Raw genomic sequence first — 21,279 nt, forward strand, 5'->3', positions numbered from 1 at the left:
TTTGATTTATTTTTTAAGTTCACAGGAAGTTGTTTTAGTATTGTGACTCCTAATCCTATGAGAGTTAAGAATGACTAACGCTGGTGAAAATCATTCTGAAACTTTGAAGCCTGAAGATGAACAGATGGGATGCAACGAACATGAAAATGAACATTGAGGCTTCTCCACAGCCTGATGATATGATACACTTGGGTGATTGTATTTTCACTTTAGGTGAATACTTTTCGGAAACGTACACGCGTGCATATTAGAAGATATACGTGTGGGAAAGATGGTATTTTTCGACCAACTATGGATGGTATTTCCTTAGAACCAGATGTGTGGAGATCACTTATTTCAAGCCTACGTAAAAATGTAAATCAAAAATTAATCGAAGACCGTGATTTCGCTTTTGTTATAAAAAAGGAGAGTCGAGTGCGAATGGTAACATCTGTGTTAGTGTGCAAAGATTGTTCAAACTGAAACGAGAAGTGTTCCAGTTGATGCCTGATAGAGTTCTACTTTTGGAAAGCCAGATTGACAAATTGTGCTACGCATCCCCTTGTATCTCACGTAGTGTCAAAGACAAACTTATGACTTATACTCTAAAAGAGTACATCCTTTCGGAAATTGAGAAAAAATATCCCTGTGATTGTCGATGTGATAAAATCGGCACATATACATCACAAGAAGTTCGTAAACTGGCTGATTCTCTACGTAAGTGACTATTTGATGAGCTCATATGCAACATAAACTACCTTTCTAAAAAAGAATGTGTGGATTGTAAAAATGGATTCATTTTTTACATGAGAGTGCATGAATGTGAATCATTAACAAGGGGTCGAAAGTTCGACACTTTTTTTTCGAACGGGCTCTTTTTAATGTTAATTGGGAAAACTTGACTCGTGACTTCGTTGCTTTGAATGTTGATAGTCCATGTTTAAAATGTCATGTGTCTGATTTATTTGATGCAATCGATGTTAAAAATACGCTTGAAAGTTTTGAAGAGTTTTACTTAAAAATGAAAGTTTTTTTAATTGTCTTTTACTGTGTGTGTGAATAAATTGTGTTTATCATTTTAAAAGAGACTTGTGTTTTGATTGAGTTGTTGAATATGGTTGATGGATTATACTTTGAAATCACTCTTACATATATTTTTTATATGCACTTTATTGTAAGTAATCTTTATACTATCGGTGTTGTCTTCATCTTATTGTATGGTTTTGTAATTAAGACTGAATGAAAATATAATTTTTGTAATATTTCTATAGTTTAATGCATGCGAAGGACTTCAAATAATGCTAAGTGGAAAGTCAAAATTAGAACCGTAAAGCTTAAACATGACAATGGTTTGAAAACAATACACAGTTATATTCACATACACAAACTCGTACGTATCAATACACTTACATTAAAGAGAAATATTAAAGACTTATAAATTCTCATATGAGATAAGAACGCTCTTTCTTAACTTAGTTGGTCACATGATCGATAAAAGATCCTCACCTATTTGTGATTTGTCATGAAATAATATACATCGATAGATATGTTACTAAGTGTGTAATAGTTTTTATTTTTCTTAAATTCAAAGTTAAAACCAATTTGTTAATTGTAGGATTATATTAAGTGCTAAAAAATGCGATATTTTCGCTTATAATTTCGGTTGATAAGTAAAGTTTTATTACAAGTTCCCTCACACGAATGAACAATAACATGCTAGATGGATATTTGAAAGCTTGAGTAAGTGATTTGTAAGTATCTTAAACATTATTATTATTATTATTTCTAATGCGTGTGTGTTAATTAATACTTAGAGTGCAAAGAGTAAATGGTTAAGTGCTATTGGTTATTAATACTAAGAGTAAAGTGATATTGAGTTTTAAATTTAATTAAAGCATTTCGTTTGAAGATTCAGTTGAAAAAATTTTATTTCGTAAGTTTGAAAATTTTTGAAAAAAAAAAAAAAAAGATTGAAAGGAAAAAAAACAATATGTTACAAAAATATTATTATTATTTTGATTTGAAAAAAATATTTTTGCGGAAAAATTTACTGTTGTAAGATTAAAAATTTATTTTTATATGATTGAAAAAAAAAATTGATTTTTTTTTAATTAGTGGAAAAATATTACAAGTTTGAGAAATTATTTCTTAAAAACATTTTATATGATTAAAGAAAACAAAAATTTTTGATTTCATTTTCTAAGTAGAAAAATATTACAAGTTTGAAAAAATACTGTTTTGAATCAAAAATCTGTTTTTGAAAGAAATATTCTTACAAGCTGGAAATTTTTTTTTTATAAGTTTGAAATGAAAAAGAAATTAATTCGAAACTACGAATTAAAATCTAAAATTTTGTTTGGAAAAACCTGACATCAGGCTATTGCCGATCTATGTGCTTGATATTTGAGAAACGTGAACTAATTTTAATTGGTCAGAAACAGTGACATCACTTGAAAGACGTAGGCCAGGTGGTGAATAATACTAGCACGTGGGGTTTGTTATCTGTTATCGGTAAAGGGGTAGATAGCAATATTGATAAAGTCATTTTCTCAATTCGCCTCGATGTGTGTGTGTGGACGATCCGAAGTGCTGTGGGATTACGGTAGTTTCTTTCAACAGCCGAGTTGATTTGCGATATCACGGCATGCGTTCTGCAAATCGACGATGGGCAGCCAGCCGTATGCAGCGATTTCAAATAAAACATGCATGTAATTGTAATTTTGTGAGATTGAGTTATAATTAACAATCCACTTATTACAATTTCATTCACTGTTTTTAAATAACTTCGCGATAGCTGGTACTTGAGGGATTTCACCCCAAAAAGGTTAGTCTTTTGTACTTAATTTTAGTCAGTATTTAGCTATAACTTAATTTGTCAAAATTTAGATTAAGTTTCTTAATTTAACGTATAGCTGTCCATTTGAATGTATCGTTCGAAAAGGATAAAGACTAAAATAAATGATATCGATTTTGTTAAAGAAATTAGTTGTTAAAGTAAAATATTATTGGGAAAATGAAATAGCCAAAGTGATTCTAATTCATGAAGGTTGAAAATTTTGTTTTATTCTAACAAGAGTGCTTGTATGAAAAAAAAAAAAATAATAAAGTAAAACACTATGCGATAAAATGACTAAGTTAAATACTAATCAAAAAAATAATTAATAGAGTTGATTAAATAAAATGTGATAAATTAAATGAAACTCTTGAAAAGCATATAAAGTGATGAAATGTAACTTGAGTGCGAAATTTGCTTACTGGAAAAAAATTAAATAAGTTGATTTTTAAAATCCATGAAAATTTCTTAATGATAAGTGTTTATTAATGCTAAGAGTAAATTGATTCCAAGTTTTGAAATGAATTTCAGTAGAAGTTATTTTTCGGTAAGTCTATTTTTAAAATTTGCTGACATGAAGTTTTGATACTCGACTTATAATTTTAACATTTCTTGGGTACTTCATTGATGTTTAACATTTTTGTGTTATGTGTTTTATTTTACCGTAGGTAAAAATAATTAAATAAAAGTGAAATTTATAAATTGTAATGAAAATTCTGTTAATGAAATTGGTTGGTTGTAAAGTAATATTTTGGAAAAGCTGTAATGAATGATAAATAGTAAAACGCAGTAAGTAAAATAGTAAAGTATGGTAAAGTAAAATAAAATATTCAGAGGGGATTTAATTCATGAAAGTTGAAAATTTTGTTTTATTCCATCAAGAGTGTTTGCATGAAAAAAAAATAAAGAAAGGAAAATATGATTAACTTAAATATCGATGATAAAAAATAATTATTAGAGTTAATTAAATGAAATGCGATAAATTAAGTGAAACTCATGAAAAGCATATGTAGTGATAAAATATAACTTGAGTGGGAAATTTGGTTACAGTAAAAAATTATTTAAGAAGATAATTTTTTAAAATTCATGAAAATATTTGATAGTGATAAGTGTTAATTAATACGAAAAGTAAATTGATTGTAGATTTTCGAAAATTAAATGGATAAATGTATAAAAATAATAACGTATGTGATAATTTAAAATATTAACAATGAAAAAAGAATCAAAGACGATTAAATGAATCTAAATCGTAAATGAGTTGCTATTTTAGTAAACTCAAACTAGAGTGAAAAGCATTTTAGTAGGAACATGTTAAAATCTCTTGTGCTAAGAAAAATAAATAACTTTTAAGCATAATTTTGTAACTGGAATAAATGTATGATAAAATGATTAAGTTAAGTATTAATGAAAAAGTAATTATTATAGTTAATTAAATGGAATGTGATAAATTCAATGAAACTCTTGAAACATATATGCAGTGTTGGAATGTAACTTGAGTGCGCAATTTGCTTACTGGAAAAAATTAATTAAGTTGATTTTTTTAAAATCTGAGAAAATTTGTTAATGATAAGTGTTAATTACTACTACGAGTAAATTGATTGCAAGTTTGACATGATTGCAAAAATTGAAGACATGATAACGTTTTGAAAAATTTGAAGGTTCGATTCCTGTCACTACTTGTGAAAAATTTCTAAGTTTAAAAATATCGGGAAAAAAAAAAAAAAAACGATAAAGTAAAAACAAGCGAGAAAATGATCAAACTCTAAAATATACTAAAAAAAAAAAATCGAAATCACGAAAAAATAATCTAAGTCTGAAATGCTTGAAATTAGTTAAAGACTAAAAAGTTAAGAAAATAGTTAAAGACTGAAAATAATTGAAAAACGCTAAAATAGTGAAAAAAAAAAAATCAAAGTGCTAAATGACAGGAAAAAACGTTAAAGTTCAAAATGTGTGAAAGAATATTTAAGTTAATTATTTCTATTTCTTGGGTACTTCATTGATGTTTAACATTTTTGTGTTATGTGTTTTATTTTACCGTAGGTAAAAATAATTAAATAAAAGTGAAATTTATAAATTGTAATGAAAATTCTGTTAATGAAATTGGTTGGTTGTAAAGTAATATTTTGGAAAAGCTGTAATGAATGATAAATAGTAAAACGCAGTAAGTAAAATAGTAAAGTATGGTAAAGTAAAATAAAATAGTCAGAGGGGATTTAATTCATGAAAGTTTAAAAATTTGTTTTATTCCATCAAGAGTGTTTGCATGAAAAATAAATAAAGGAAAATATGATTAACTTAAATATCGATGATAAAAAATAATTATTAGAGTTAATTAAATGAAATGCGATAAATTAAGTGAAACTCATGAAAAGCATATGTAGTGATAAAATATAACTTGAGTGGGAAATTTGGTTACAGTAAAAAATTATTTAAGAAGATAATTTTTTAAAATTCATGAAAATATTTGATAGTGATAAGTGTTAATTAATACGAAAAGTAAATTGATTGTAGATTTTCGAAAATTAAATGGATAAATGTATAAAAATAATAACGTATGTGATAATTTAAAATATTAACAATGAAAAAAGAATCAAAAGACGATTAAATGAATCTAAATCGTAAATGAGTTGCTATTTTAGTAAACTCAAACTAGAGTGAAAAGCATTTTAGTAGGAACATGTTAAAATCTCTTGTGCTAAGAAAAATAAATAACTTTTAAGCATAATTTTGTAACTGGAATAAATGTATGATAAAATGATTAAGTTAAGTATTAATGAAAAAGTAATTATTAGAGTTAATTAAATGGAATGTGATAAATTCAATGAAACTCTTGAAACATATATGCAGTGTTGGAATGTAACTTGAGTGCGCAATTTGCTTACTGGAAAAAATTAATTAAGTTGATTTTTTTAAAATCTGAGAAAATTTGTTAATGATAAGTGTTAATTACTACTACGAGTAAATTGATTGCAAGTTTGACATGATTGCAAAAATTGAAGACATGATAACGTTTTGAAAAATTTGAAGGTTCGATTCCTGTCACTACTTGTGAAAAATTTCTAAGTTTAAAAATATCGGGAAAAAAAAAAAACGATAAAGTAAAAACAAGCGAGAAAATGATCAAACTCTAAAATATACTAAAAAAAAAATCGAAATCACGAAAAAATAATCTAAGTCTGAAATGCTTGAAATTAGTTAAAGACTAAAAAGTTAAGAAAATAGTTAAAGACTGAAAATAATTGAAAAACGCTAAAATAGTGAAAAAAAAAAAATCAAAGTGCTAAATGACAGGAAAAAACGTTAAAGTTCAAAATGTGTGAAAGAATATTTAAGTTAATTATTTCTTTGAAAATTTAACAAGTAAGAAAAAATATTTTGTTGTATGAAAGTCAAAAAAAATTAGTTAAGAAAATTATTTCTTCGAAATTTTTACAAGTTAGAAAAAATATTTGTAAATTTGACAAAGAAAAATGAAATTAGTTAAGAAAATTTAACAAGTTAGAAAAAATAAAAATGATAAAGTTTGAAATGCATGAAAAAGAAAATCAAAGTTTAAAATATATTTCAAGTCCACAAAGCATTGAACCAAATCTAAAATCTCGAATGGGTTGTATTTAAATAAATCTTTACTTAAGTGAAAACTTTGTTATTATGAAAAATAATAATAATGATGATAGTTTCAATTATGAGCTGAAATTCAGTTAATGATATGCCATGATTAGTACTAAAGAGTAAATTAACTGATGGTTTTAAAATTAATTTAATTGTAATATTCGTTGTCATGGTACAGATTCACATTAAGACTGAAAGAGTAATGAAAAATATAGCATAGTGGTTAGCATACGTTTTTGCTAACTCAAAGTTTGGGTGTTCGATTCCCAACTTCAACACTCTGTGAAAATAAAAATAATTAAATTCGTAGAAATAAAAAAAAAATAAAAATAAACCTCTCAATAGATGGCGCCATGAACGTTAAACACCGCATAAGTTAAAGCATAGCAACAGGTGTTGCCAACCGAAAACTAAAAACTCTGGTTGTCATGACAACAAGTGTTGCCATTCCAAAACCGAAACTCAAACAAGTGTTGCCATCCAAAAAGTAAAAACTTTGTGGATACCATGACAACAAGTTCAAAATATTCTAAGTCCGAAAACGCGGGAAAAATATCTAAAACGCGGGAAAAACCCTCGTCACCTTCTACGGGTTCTCGCGGCGGCCCCGGTCGTGGGGAGGGTCAACCCCAAGGTCGGGAGGGGGTGGGGAGGAGGCGGTGGGAGGAAGAGTGGGAGGGGGAGGCGGATTGCAGATGCATACCACCGACACCGCCTCCTGTTGCAGAACTCTCATAAGTACCCTACTCTTCTATAAACGATTACCTAACGTAACTGAGTAGGTTTGGTTTTAAACACTAATTACGCGTTTAGTTGAATTAGTGTTTAATTCAGGATTCGGTGGGTTGTTTGTAACGTTAGATAGTAGTTTATAGGAGGCCTCGATTTCAAAAGGTTATTAAAAATTAAGTGATCGTTTACAATTAGTTAGGTATTTAAAATAATTCATCGTATATTAATTAAAAGCAGTTTTTATTTTATATTGGAAGTTAAGTTTAGTTGATTCTTGTACTGTAGTAAAATAAATTTCATTTCTAGGTTTGGGTAGGAAATAGTATGTAAGTGTAATTAGTTATTTTTTACTTTTAAGTTAGTAGGTGTTTTTTTTTTTAATTTAAAAGTAATTTATTTTTCTTTAATCGTCACATTTAATTTGCAATTTTCTAATGTATCCATTAGTAACGTTTTGTGTAATTTGTTTAGGTTACTAACAAAATGTTTGGGCATTCGACTTCCTGTACCTTCCAAAATCCTCCTCATGCTTTCCGTCGCCAAAATTATTTCCAAAAATATATACCTTTTATCACTTTTTTTCTGGCAAACCTTTTGTCTTCTCTATTACATCCATATCAACTACCATCTATTTTGATTCGGCTTTATTTTTGACTGATTATTACTGTCTATTTTTTTCCCCATTAAAAAGTTTTAACTTTTTTTTTTTTTAAATCTGTTCTCATCGGTACTGTGGAATAATTTTATAGTTCCCTAATATATTTAGGCGAGTCTTTTTATTTTTAAATTAAATTATCCGGTACTCGGGCTGAGCTACCGATACATTTGTTGTTATTTTCTTCGTTGTACATGGTCTATTTTTACTATAATTATAAATAAAGTACTGTAGCTGGAAAAATTTAATAACTTTATTTTTTGACATGCTGAAATGGAACCTGCGATTTTGGGAATGGAAAACGTATCTTACATTCGGCAACTGAGAAGTATCGTAAAAAATGAACTAAAATTGCTTTATGCGTCTAAACCTTTTTTCTTGTTCATTTTTCATAGGCATATTTTCTTACTTTTAGATAGTTTTAGAAATTTTTCCTTTAAAGAACGTTACTGATCCAATGGAACATTTCGGATGCACGCGAGTATGTCGTGCAAAGAGCTTACCTCCAACTTTTTTAAATGGACGCAATCGTTCAAATGAACGAGTTGAATGGACGGTACTGATCCAATGGAACATTTCGGATGCACGCGAGTATGTCGTGCAGAGAGCTTACCTCCAACTTTTTTAAATGGACGCAATCGTTCAAATGAACGAGTTGAATGGACGGATCAAAAGAATGAACGATTCTCTGAGTAACGGATCATTAAAAAGAACATTGCCCACCTCTACCACCTAGCTAACAGAATTGCAAATGTAAAATTTTGATGAGTTTTATGGTTATTTTCATATATTTCCCCAGGGGCGTGCACGAGGGGGGGGGGAGAGAAGGGACACCTGTTGGCCCGGGACCGAGCCTGAAGGGGGCCCAATATTTTTAAAACTAGAGGTGAAATACAGGGGTAAACAATATGGAGGGGGCCCGGAAAAGTCATTTGTGACGATTTTGTGTGATTTTTAACCGACGAAAAAACGGAGGAGGTTCTCAATTCGACACGTATAATTTTTTTTTTTTAATGTATGACCACGCATAACTTTTTACAGAACAGTCTGATTTTGATAATTCTTTTTTTATTGGAAAGGGTATACCCCGAAGGTGGTCCCATAAAAATTTTGAAAAAAAAATCCTACCCTAAGGGTGGGAAAAGGGGGTTGATTTGTTGTTCACTCACAGATTTTTAATGTATGACCACACATAACTTTTTACAAAATAGTCCGATTTTGATAATTCTTTTTTTATTGGAAAGGTTATACCCTGAAGTTGGTCTCATATAAATTTGAAGAAAAAATTCCTACCCTAAGGGTGTGAAAAGGGGGAGATTTGTTGTTCACTCACAAATTTTTTTATATATGACCACACATAACTTTTTACAGAATAGTCCGATTTAGAATATTCTTTTTTTTATTGGAAAGGGTATAGCCTGAAGTTGTTCCTATATAAATTTGAGGGAAAAAATCCTACCCTAAGGGTGGGGAAAGGGGGGCGATTAGTAGTTCACTCTAAGATTTTTTGATGCTGAATTGGGTATAACAAAAAAAAAAAAAAAAAAAAACTCACGATGAATGAGATGCAGACTTGTATGTCTCTCGTGTGTACTGTCTTCAGCAGGTAAACAACAGTATCTGCAGAAATGAGTTTTCGAGATATTTGAAGAATTGTGCGCTGGATTCAGTACTATCAACTGGGAAATGTTGGAATTATATTTCTTTTAGCGGAAACCAAGTAAGTTAGTTTGTACAACAAAGCTAACGTACAAACAATGATGACAAAATGCAAAAAAAAAAAAAAAAAAAAAGATGAAATTGCAGTTATAGCCCTTTACCTGCACACGGCAGTGCAGACCTCTCAATCTCTGGTACTTGTGATTAGGGTTAGTTTTCAGTGCCAGTCGTCAAACATTTTTTATATTCAGGATTTGTATGAAAAAATAGGGCGAAGTTTAGTGATGGTGACATACTATTTTTAACCGACGAAAAAACGGAGGAGGTTCTCAAGTCGACACGTATATATATTTTTTTTTAATGTATGACCACACATAACTTTTTACAGAATAGTCCGATTTTGGATATTCTTTTTTTATTAGAAAGGGTATAGCCTGAAGTAATTTCCCTATAAGTTTGAGGGAAAAATTCCTACCCTAAGGGGGGGGGAGAGGGGGTGATTAGTTGTTCACTCCAAGATTTTTTGATTCTGAGTTGGGTATTACAAAAAACAAAAAGCTCACAATGAATGAGCTTCAGACCTGTATGTCTCTCGTGTGTACTGCCGTGGGCAGGTAAGCGGCAGTATCTGCAGAAATGAGTTTTCCAGATATTTGAAGAAATGTGTGTTGGATTCAGTAGTATTAACAATAAGAAAATGTTGGAGTTATATATTTTTTTTCAGCGGAAACCAAATAAGTTAGTTTGTACAACAAAGCTAACGTACAATAGATGACAAAATGCAAAAAAAAAAAAAAAGAAAAAAAGAAAAAAAAAATGCAGTTACTGCCTTTGACCTGCCCACGGCAGTGTAGACCTCTCAATCTCTGGTATTTGTAATTAGGTTTAGTTTTTTAACCGACGAAAAAACGGAGGAGGTTCTCAAATCGACCCGTATATATAAGTTCTTTTTTTTCATGTATGACCAGGCATTACTTTTCACAGGTTCGTCCGATTTTGATAGTTCTTTTTTCATTGGAAAGAATTTTCCCAGAAGTTGTTCCCATATAAATTTGGAAAAAAATTTCCTATCCTAAAGGATAGAAAACAGGGGTGAGTTATTGTTCACTCAAAGGTTTTTTACTTTTTTTCGTGTAAGACGACGCATAACTTTTACAGAATAGTCTGATTTCGATAGTTGTTTTTTTATTGGAAAGAGTATACCTAGAATTTGGTCCCATGTAAATTTGGAAAAATTCCTTATCTAAAGGTGAGATATTAGGAGTGATTTATTGTTCGCTCACAGATTTTTTATTACTGAGTTGTGTATTACAAAAAAAAACTCACGATGAATGAGCTTTAGATTTGTCAGTCTCTTGATTTAGAGCTCTCAGTCTCTGCATTTCTGCTAAAGCTCGTTCATCGTGAGGTTTGTGTAGTAACTTATTTGGCTCTAGATCAGATAAAGCAATACCCTCAAGTGTTTTTACTCTACTCAGTGCCACATATGCCTGTCCTTTAGCAAACACTTTCTTTCCGAGGTCTATTACAGCTTTATTAAGGGTCGTACCTTGCAATTTGTGTACCGTGACGGCCCAGCATAGAATTATTGGCAACATCCTGCGCTCAATGTCACCATAACCTTTCGTTCCTTGAAAAGTTGCAACCACTGGAGGTATGGCGACACAACCATCGCTATCTTTTAGTCTGCTTCCTATGCTTTCATCGTCAAACTTAACTAATATGCAATCCGGTAATTCTCCTTCCTCTAGTTGATCCCTACGTATTGATGGCCATTTTATTTTTTTTTAAAATACCCATTGCACCATTGACGAAGCCGTCAGATACTGATATGTTACGTTTCAACATCACACGAGATTCGGCAGCAAGTTTTACCTCTGATAAAAGTCCACCACAATTGTTCACATCTTTCGGGACAACATCATCTGGAGGTTTCTTTCCATAGGTAGCAATTTCACGAGACTCATCTATGGAACGGATTGTATAGACACGACGTCCTCAATTTCATTTGAAACTCGCTCTCTTATCAGATCTAAACGATGAGCGTGTTGCTCTTCACTCTCATTTGAAAGTCGCTCTCTTATATCTAAACGACGAGCGCGCTGCTTATCACCTTCTTGCAATAAACTATCGTTATTGTAGCTTCTCATTCTCGACAGTCTTTCCTCGCGCTGACCTAAACTCTCCTGTGAACGTGTTAATGTAATTCTCTTTCTGTTTGCTTCCAACCTTTTTTCTTTCTCATTAATAGATTCTTCTAAACATCTTTTCCTCATCCGAGCAGCATTTTTTGTAGGCCTACCCATGTTAGTATGTAAAGCCTGCTTTTTTAAAATTATTTATGTAACACAAGAGATAATTGTTAAAATACGATTATATATATATATATATATATATGTATATATATATATATATATATATATATATATATATGTTAATAGCTAAAGTAAGGTAGGTAGCTATTTTAAAAGTAATCAAAAATATAAGCATACAGATTATAGCCATATTAGTAGCTTATAGCCACAAAAAATTATAAAATAAAAACTTTTTAACAAAAAAATTGAACCGCCGAAAAAACTGAAAAGCAAAAAATAATAAACCATTTTAATTAAACCTTAATAACTAAGTTCTTAAACTGATGTAAGTATACCTATGTATATATTTTTGTAATAATTTAGAGTTTTTAATTAACCTTAATAACTCAGTTCTTAAATTAATGTAAGTATACCTAAGTAGTTTTGAGTCGGTGCCAAACAATAAATAAACAAGATCCCTAAATTACCTAAATTTAAAGAAATAACCAAATAAAATTAGCAAGGTAATGTGAAATGTCCGGCGATAAACATAAATGTTTCAAAAAATGCTCCCTCCACACGCCGTCATTAAATCATGAATACTAGTAGATCGTATACAACGAAAAGTACCTCTCGTTGGAGCTTTGAAACCTTTGGGACGAGAGAGGCAAACAACCAGTGAGAAAAATCTTCAGGATCATGTATGCAATTAACGGCTACAGTTGTTATGCCATACTTACGCTGAATAATACTATGACCCACAAAACCATTTATTTGAGCTTTTAACAAGATGAGAAATCCTTCTTCAGTATGATGAACAATGATATAAACATTTTGACTGTTGTATATGAGGCAAAAGCTCAGTAGCAGCCAAATACTCGACACGTGCTTCTTCGAGACCACTCGACGACGTTCGGGTTAACTTCGTGAACGCTCGGCATTTTCCGGCGAAGGGGCGTGTCGCCATACGCCACCGCTGCGCCTCACGCTTTACAAAAATAATTAATTTGCTTGTTTGGCACCGACTCAAAACTACTTAGGTATACTTACATTAATTTAAGAACTGAGTAATTAAGGTTAATTAAAAACTCTAAATTATTACAAAAATATATACTTAGGTATACTTAAATCAGTTTAAGAACTTAGTTATTAAGGTTTAATTAAAATGGTTTATTATTTTTTGCTTTTCAGTTTTTTCGGCGGTTCAATTTTTTTGTTAAAAAGTTTTTTTCAAACGATCTTTGGTGGTGTGCTGTTAGAAAAGATTTGGGACCCTCTATCGGAAAAATTTCGAAATTGTAGTTCAAAAAAACTCAGTTTCAGACGATCTTTGGTGGTGTTGGGGGAAAAGAGATTTGGGGACCCTCCTCGGGAAAAGTTTCGAAATTGAATTCTTAAAATATCTCGAAATTGAATAGCGGAATTTTCTGAGGGTCTCTTCCCGGAAATTTGCCGAAATTGTACAGTCGACTCCCGCTGCAACGCGATCCGACTTACGCGAAATGGCTATAACGCGAATTTTTCACGATTAATGAATTTTAGAGCTAACGCGAATTTTTCGCCCACAACATCAATTTTTTTAGAAGGAAGTATCAGCTTCGTTATTGGCTACTAAATATTGATTTCGTGAATGTTATTACGTCCCTTTGAGCATCACTGACAGCCAAAGTTCCCACGCCAAACTAGTCTAGTGCATCATATAACCATAATGGCACCTTAGTGTCACCTTCATCTAAAGTTTGAAAATGTGAAGAAAAAGAAAGTTTCTGATAAATTTTTTTAAAAAGGTTAAGATTCTCGATATGCTTGAACAATTATAAAACGTCGAAGGTAGCGCGAATATAAGTATGAGTGAATGTTCCATATGTACAATTAAAAGTCAAAACAAAAAGATATCTGTAAAAGTTTAGAACTTAGTTTCAATATTGAAGCGTGCAGAGCAGTCTAGCAAAGTAAAAATTATGAAAATGGAAGCTATGCGCGCTATTGCATTGTGGAATAATAAAAAGATCAGGTAGAGGAGATATAGCCACAAATTGAAACTTTTAAATAAAAGGTGAAGCGTATTTTAAAAATGTATTAGATAAGAATAACGATCTGATCTTGGAGCATAAATCATTACTAGTATCCTCATTTTTTAACTCGTAAATATTGCTACTGTATCGACTGTACAGTACTATTTTGTGCATCATTTTAATTTTACTGCATGCAGTGCGTACCGTGTTGTTTTATTTTATATCTTTTATTCCCATTGATCATTCATTTTGTGCATCTTAAGTATTTCATGTTGAATAACAGTTTTTATTTTTTAAATACAGTAAAAGTTCAGTTCTTTATGGAAGAAACTGTAATCGTTAAGGAATGCTTTAGAGCAGTTTGAGGGGTGTTTATAAGTACTTAAAAGTATTTGGTATGCTTTAAAAAATTTGTATGCATATATTTTTCTACAACACGAAATTTCAACTTACGCGAGGAGTCTTGGAACGCATCCCTCGCGTAAGTCGGGACTCGACTGTAGTTTTAAAAGTGCAGTTTTAAACTATCTTTGGTACTGTTCGTGTGAGGAGAAGTTTGGCGGCCCGACAATTTTTTGAACCTGAAATTCCAAAAACGCAGTTGTAGATGATCTTCAATGATGTTTTGAGATGAGGAAGGTTCAAGGGCTCTCCCCCAGAAATAGTTTAGAAGTGATTCCTGTAAACGAAAGTTTAGACGATCTTTAATGATGGGGAGGAATCATTTCTAAAGGTTACTGGGGTGTGTTCTCCTGGGCGTTCTTCGAAATTACAGTCCTAAATTCCCAATTCTAAGTTGCAATTGTGGGGTTCGGAAACTCTTCCACGAAATTATTTCTAAGTCAAAGTTTCAAATAATGATGAGGTGGGGGAATTCCAAGTCTTTTTCATCAAAATTGAATTTCTTCATAGTTACATTTGTGGGGTTTGGAAACCCTCCTTCGGAATGCTTCCGAAACCAAAGTTTCAAAATCCCACTTTTAGGATACCTTTGGTCATGTAAAATGAAGGAATGAGGTGAGAGGAACCCCACCCTTTCTTAGCTGTCTTCTTTTATTTATTCTAATTATGGATAACACTGTTGTGAAAAACGCTCCCTCTTTTTTTTCTTCTCCAAACCATTGGACTGCTTTGGCTGGTTTATACAGTCTAATATTATATCGACTTGGAATACAAAGTCGTCTGCGGCCCAATAAAAAGAACTTTTGACGTTTTAGACTGAAGTGGTGGACTTTGCAGTGAAACTTTGGGTCAGGGCTTCCCAAGTTTTATAGCCATTGGACCCATTTCGTAGACCAATATGTAGAACGGACTCTACTTTAAAAAAGCTCTTAGGGAGCTGTCCATAAATGATATCTCACTTTTTTTTTCAACATGCTTGACCCGCCATGTCACTAAATATCATTCTTCACCTTACCTCCTCCTCTCCCCTTGTTACATGTCACGCTGTTTTTCATAAACATATTGTTTTCAAAAGATGTGAGCCTCTTCTTGTTACCGCCCCCTACTTTCTCTTGTCACAAACTCAAACAATTTTCCATACAACCTCCCCCTCAAAACGTGACATCATATAAGGACGGCCCCTCGGTAGGTAATTTACAATGCAACAAATTTTGAAGTTTAAAAATCAAAATTATCCAACAGAAATCAATTGGTAACAAAACAACTGAAATTCAAAATTGAACATCTAATTAGTGGGGAAAAGTAAGGTTGATTTATCTGGCCCAATTTTCTTTGAGTTTAATTTTTAACTACTGGAGTCGAAGGCCAGGTTGAGAATCTAGATGGCTTCGTTATTTAATTTTACAGCGAAATCCTCGGACACTTTTTGAGCGCGTTTTGAACACTTTTTGAACTCAGGCATTTGTCATACTTTTTAGAACTCTTTGAAGTACTTTTTGGAATAGCTTTCAACACATTTCTGAGAACCCTTTTCAGAATACTTATTTGATTTAAAGTTTTCACACATTTGGAGATGCAGTTGAGAACATTTTGTAACACAGTTTTTATGACACATTTTACAGCACTTACAGAGTTACTGACCACCTCTTTGATTATACCAGTAGTTTTTGCTGTTAATTTGACAGCAATATCGTTTGCGCTGTCAATTGCCTCCGGCAATGGACGGTCCAAGAAAGGACATCCTTTTTTCTGCCGCAATTCATTCGAAACAAAATTTCTAGCAGCATCATAGAAAGAGATTCTATTCATCGGTATTTATAGGAATTTAAAGAAAGATAATGAAATTATATTTGAACGAAAAAAAAAGCAATTTCACAAGTGTGTTCCCAATCGGAAGTATAACAAATATCCCGAGTGGTACACATTTGGAGCACGTGTCAGAACACTTTCTTTTTAACGGAGCAAATTCGGAGCACATTTTAGTGCACATTCATGCAACTGTAACAATTTTTCTCAATAAAAGTGTTTTAAACGAGTTTCCAATGTGTACTGGGAATTCACAGTGTGGTGGCTGCATTATCTTACACCTTGCAGCATTGTATCTCGAGCTATCAGGAAATAGTTTAAAGGACAACTCCATACTTTGAAGGGGAAAATTCTGATTTTCAAATGTAACAGCAATATTTAAATATCATTTATCGTGTTTAAAACATTTTTTCCTGAAGTTTGTGGCAAACTCCCTACTAAGGTACGGCGGATCCTCAAGGAGTCTTCGGACCACAGTTTGGGATCCATGTTGGGAAAGCCCTAAGGTCTTTTATTATTCAAAATATCATGCCTCCTGAATCTCTTGATTAAGTTTTTTAGGACAACTGGTGTGCATATTCATTGCTATATTTTAATGTTTTTTTTTTTTTTTTCTATTCAAAACATGTTTCGGTAGCTAGTGTGTTTTTCTCCATTTAGCTGTGATTTTCGTGGCGATATATAATGCAAACGGTTAAAGATGTAAATATACGAGTATGTCTGTGGCCCCTATGAAGTTTTTATTTCTTCTTTTATTACAATTTTATTTCTCAATTCATTTTTTTTTTTTTAAACTGAAGCTTGCCACGAGTTTACACTATATACTATTATTTTCGTTGAAAAAAGTTTGAAACGTGCATGTGCAGTGACCTTCAATTAGATAATCGTATAATAATACCGAATTTTGGATGATTTTATTTAAAGATTACACTATAATTGAAAATTTTGCGGAACAAATAAATATTTTTTGTTACATTTAACCAAATTTGTTCATTTATTACTAATATTTTAATTTTATAAGACTGCGCTTCTTTTTGTGTGTGTGTGCGTGTGCATGCATTACTAAAATATAGTTGAAATGAAATTTGGAAAAAGAACGGGGGTAGCACGTTACTCAGGGCCGTCTTCAAATTAACGTGCTACCCCCGTCCATTTTCAGAATTTCCGAAGAACATGGCCTCTTGCGAATTCGCGAAGAGGCCATGTCAGCCAAGTCGCGAATGAGGACTCGCCTCGGAATTACAGTCGTATAAGTTGTGATGAGGAAAGAGGCCCGAAAACCAATAGACAGGGTGCACCCACCTTGGTTCTCGGCAGCCCCGAGTCCATTAAAAAAAAAATGCCTCGTGGTCACTCTTTATTGCCTGATTGCCTCCCAAAAGCCTCTATTAAACGTAGGCCTGGCGCAGGTGACACCAAATTTGCTAGTCCTTCAAACTTGTATGCAGTAAGAGTGTTGCCAGGCCCGTGTCCAGAATTTCATAAAGGGAGGGGTTTTGGTTTCAATGTTTTTTCGTTCTTACCTGTACTGTCAGAAAAACACAAGAGTGGCTCAAATAATAAATCATTTCTGTTTAACGGCTACAATGAGGGGCATAGCGGTGTGTGTGGGAAGTGGGGGGGGGGGGGGGGGTCCAAAATCTCAGAAGATGTGTTTTCAAGTGATATTACCAATTATATTATTGTATATTTTATATACAGTAGACATGCCCAGTTTTTATTCGGCTCATATTTATCCGGATCAAACTTGTATAGTTAAAAAATATATATTTACTTAAATAATAATTTAAAACTGTGAGTGCAAAACAGTGCTGCAACTAGAAACTAAGTTTTAAGGGAGACATGTTGAAAAATAATCTAATCTGATAAGGGTGCCGGGGTTCCTCCCCCGGAAAATTTTGAAATTTTTAGTACTGAAAACGGAATTTTAGACGGTCTTTGGCTCCGCGAAAATTTGTAGAAATTAAAGGCGTGGAACGCGATTATAGGCCATATTTATTGACGTTATGGCAAGGAATGCGGCTCAGAGACTCTCTCTAATCGTTTTTTTTTCTTGAAAAATAGATTAAAATTTATTTTTAATCTCCCTTTCAAATTTTTGAAATTGAAGTTCCAAAAACGCAATTGCAGATTAACTTTGAAGATTTTTACGAGGAGGGGATTCTGATGCTAACCCCTGGATTTTCCTAAAAAGTTTAAAACTTTAAGCAGTATTCTAAGATATTAGGAGGAGAGGTTCAGAGGTTATTCTACTTAAATTTTTAGTTAGTTTTGTTTGAAGACCCTAATTTTTGATGATATTAAAGGAAAGCGATTCGAGGACTCTTGCTCGCATTTTTTCTGAAAGTGGAGTCTCAAAAACGCAGTTGTACGATCATATTTGGTAAAATTAGGGCCCTTTTAAAACTGAAACAAAACCAAACCCGAGTTTCGGCGACGCAATTTTAAGCAATGTTGATAGAATAAGCGATGTTGTTCGGGGGGCTTTTTCTGGAAATTTTGCGAAACTGAAGATCTGGAAACCAAAGTTTGAAATGCTCCGTAATGCTATTGGCACGGGGGGGGGGGGGGGTTAGTAGGAGTAGCGTTTTGAAGAAGATTTTATTATTTTCAGACAAACTAGAAAAAAGGAAAAAAAAATGCTGGGAACTTCAATGAGAATGTTTTGTTTTTTTAAATACCATAAACAAACTTCAACATTAAAGTTAATTTTAAGTCAAGTTTACACATTTCTTTGGTTTTTATTATGTTTCCACTATGGGAGGGGTTTAACCCCTAAAACCATCCCCTTGGACACGGGTCTGAGTGTTGCGCTGGCCCGACTGCCAAGTCAAGCCTTGTGAGTGAATCATTTGTAGTAACCCTTTAATGTAGTTTAAATATATTAGAAATAACAGCTTCAACATTCAATAAATATCCTCAAAACACAGAAAAAATTGTTTCTTAGAAAATTCTACAGCAGTTTGTGGGATGTTTAAAACACTTTAATTTGAATTGGTGCGAGTTCATTATTTTTCGCTACATTGAAGTGTTTTACTATTTACTAATAATTTTCAAGAAGACCATCAAAGAATTTCAATTAAATGCCACTCTTTAAAGTTCTCTTATTTACACAATAGATATACTATCTACATTTTCATTTAAAAAAAAATAAGACTTATTTACTTTTCAGAAACCCAGATATGAAATGGCAAGCATTCAGCAGCGAAAATATGCGGTATTACATGGAACTCAGTGATACTCTTCAAATGAAATCACAATACAGGCGAAACGATATGGAGTTTTGGACTTTGCTGATACCAGACTTAATCAATCTAAAGAATACTACAGCTAAATATTTTCATATACAAGAAACTGATGCGGACATAAATTCATTTTCTTGGGGAATAACTGGTCTATCTATTCTTTCGGGAGTTGTATGCGTTGTATTAGTTGGTGTAGTGATCATAACAAAGAAAAGAATTATGCGATCATCTCTTATTCCTGCGTCATCTTCTAAAAATGAAGTCAAATACAGAAGCATTTAGTCCCTTTCAAACCACATTTCCAAACATTACACATTTCAAACGGTGTAGTTTATAACTCCATTACAAGGATATCGGAGTTCCTTTTACTGGACTTACCTTCATAGTTTTAGAATAGACTGACAATTTCCTCAAAAAAAAAAAAAAAAAGACAATCAAGAAAGACTAACTAAAAAACAACTTGCTGAATAATGACAAAAACATTTTTTATCGAACATTTAATCAGCAAAGGTAAAATATTGCAAATGAAATGATTAGCATTTTTTAAAGACAGATCATAAGCAAAAATTTTCTTGCTCAAAACTGAGTACTCAAGTAAGACACATTGCACGACGATGGCAAATAATGAAATTTTATTTAAAAAAAAAGTACAAGCATAAAAAAATTAAAAAAAAACTAATCGTCTTAACTAATAGCTAACTTATCTACACACATTTAAAAAGGTAAAGGCATACAACACAAAAAAAAAAAAAAAAGAATATTGTACAGTAAAAGTCTGATATATTTTTTTTTTTTTTTTTTTTTTGCGCATATGCAAAAGCTGGTTGTAGATAATTCTACTAAGAGAGAAGCTGGTTGTAGAGGCGAACTGTTATCTTATAGAGGAAGTTCTGTGGTTTTAGAATTTAGAATCTCATGGTGGGTTGTGTTTGGCGTATTTTTGTTGCAATGAAAGATAAATAATGTCTAAAATATAAATATGAAAGACCTTTAATACTGTCATTAACGTTAATTCATTCTTACACAGAAATGTTCATACTGAAACTGCTTTAGAAAACAAAAAGAAGAACGCAAAGAAATAATTTCCATCAAAAACGGACCATCATTAACTTAAAAGTAATTAACACTAAGAGGCAAAATGACCTTGTTTGAGAACACATAGCCTTTCATTTTTCTCAACCAAATAACAAAATGGCTTCAAAAGTTCGCTAAAAAAAATTTTAACTGGCCACAAACGAAGCCACTACGCTTCACATGGTAAAAAAAAAAGAAATCACCATTAATAGTGCATTTTTAATGCAACAAATATTGTTTTCAGCAAAACTACAGTGTTAAATACTATCAAGAAGCAAATGAAAGATAATAATGTATACTTTTTATGTCAAATAACATGAAACTTGAAAACTTTGTTCTAATTCTAGACAATAAAATGATAATCTGACTTATATTTCATGATTTCAACTGCTGTTAATTATTGATATTTGATTATAAATTTATCTTAAAACATTTCCTTAAGTTATGCGTTTCAAAATTATGTTGTGTATTTGTGTAAATCATTGCAGTAAAAGCAAAGAAAGTTACACAACCGAAAATTAATTTTCATACTTCTTTTTTTTAAAAATGTTTTACCAAAAACTTACGGATTACAATACAGTATCTGCCGTTGTAAAGCTGCTTACAAATACCAAACATTGGAGTAAAAAGGGTATAAATAGGTGTTTGCCATTCTCCAAAAGTAAAGTGTATTGTGCATGATCACTGTATCATGTTGTGAAAATACACACATGAGTGACATAGTAAGTTGTTCAGCTAGTTATTATGTGAATGTAAACAAGTATTGGTTAAATGCAATTTTCATTCTTTATTTTCTTTAATTTTGAATCATGAAATTGATTAACTACCATTACATTAAATGTATCATCAAAACGTAAAAACAAATATACTAAAAATACTCAACTACTGAAAATACTATTTTTTCTAATACGTTCTGATTAAAAATATGGAAAAAAGCCCAAGCTCAAAATTTTAACTTTAAAAAAGTCAA

At 31.7% G+C, this 21,279-nt stretch overlaps 2 protein-coding genes across 2 annotated transcripts in view; one reads left to right on the forward strand and one right to left on the reverse strand.

Annotated features, from left to right (window-relative positions):
- Nucleotides 1-20,478, forward strand: part of LOC129219351 (esterase E4-like) — a 78,411-nt gene extending 57,933 nt beyond the window's left edge. The window contains exon 10 of the mRNA XM_054853719.1: nt 19,163-20,478. Coding sequence (XP_054709694.1) covers nt 19,163-19,517 — 355 coding nt within the window. The 3' untranslated portion in view covers nt 19,518-20,478. The remainder of the gene's footprint in view (nt 1-19,162) is intronic.
- The window catches only part of LOC129219352 (dnaJ homolog subfamily C member 4-like), a 149,968-nt gene that overhangs the window by 33,078 nt on the left and 95,611 nt on the right, over nt 1-21,279 (reverse strand). The window lies entirely within an intron of this gene.

The sequence above is a fragment of the Uloborus diversus genome, chromosome 3, assembly GCF_026930045.1.
Source record: "Uloborus diversus isolate 005 chromosome 3, Udiv.v.3.1, whole genome shotgun sequence".
Lineage (NCBI taxonomy): Eukaryota > Metazoa > Arthropoda > Arachnida > Araneae > Uloboridae > Uloborus > Uloborus diversus.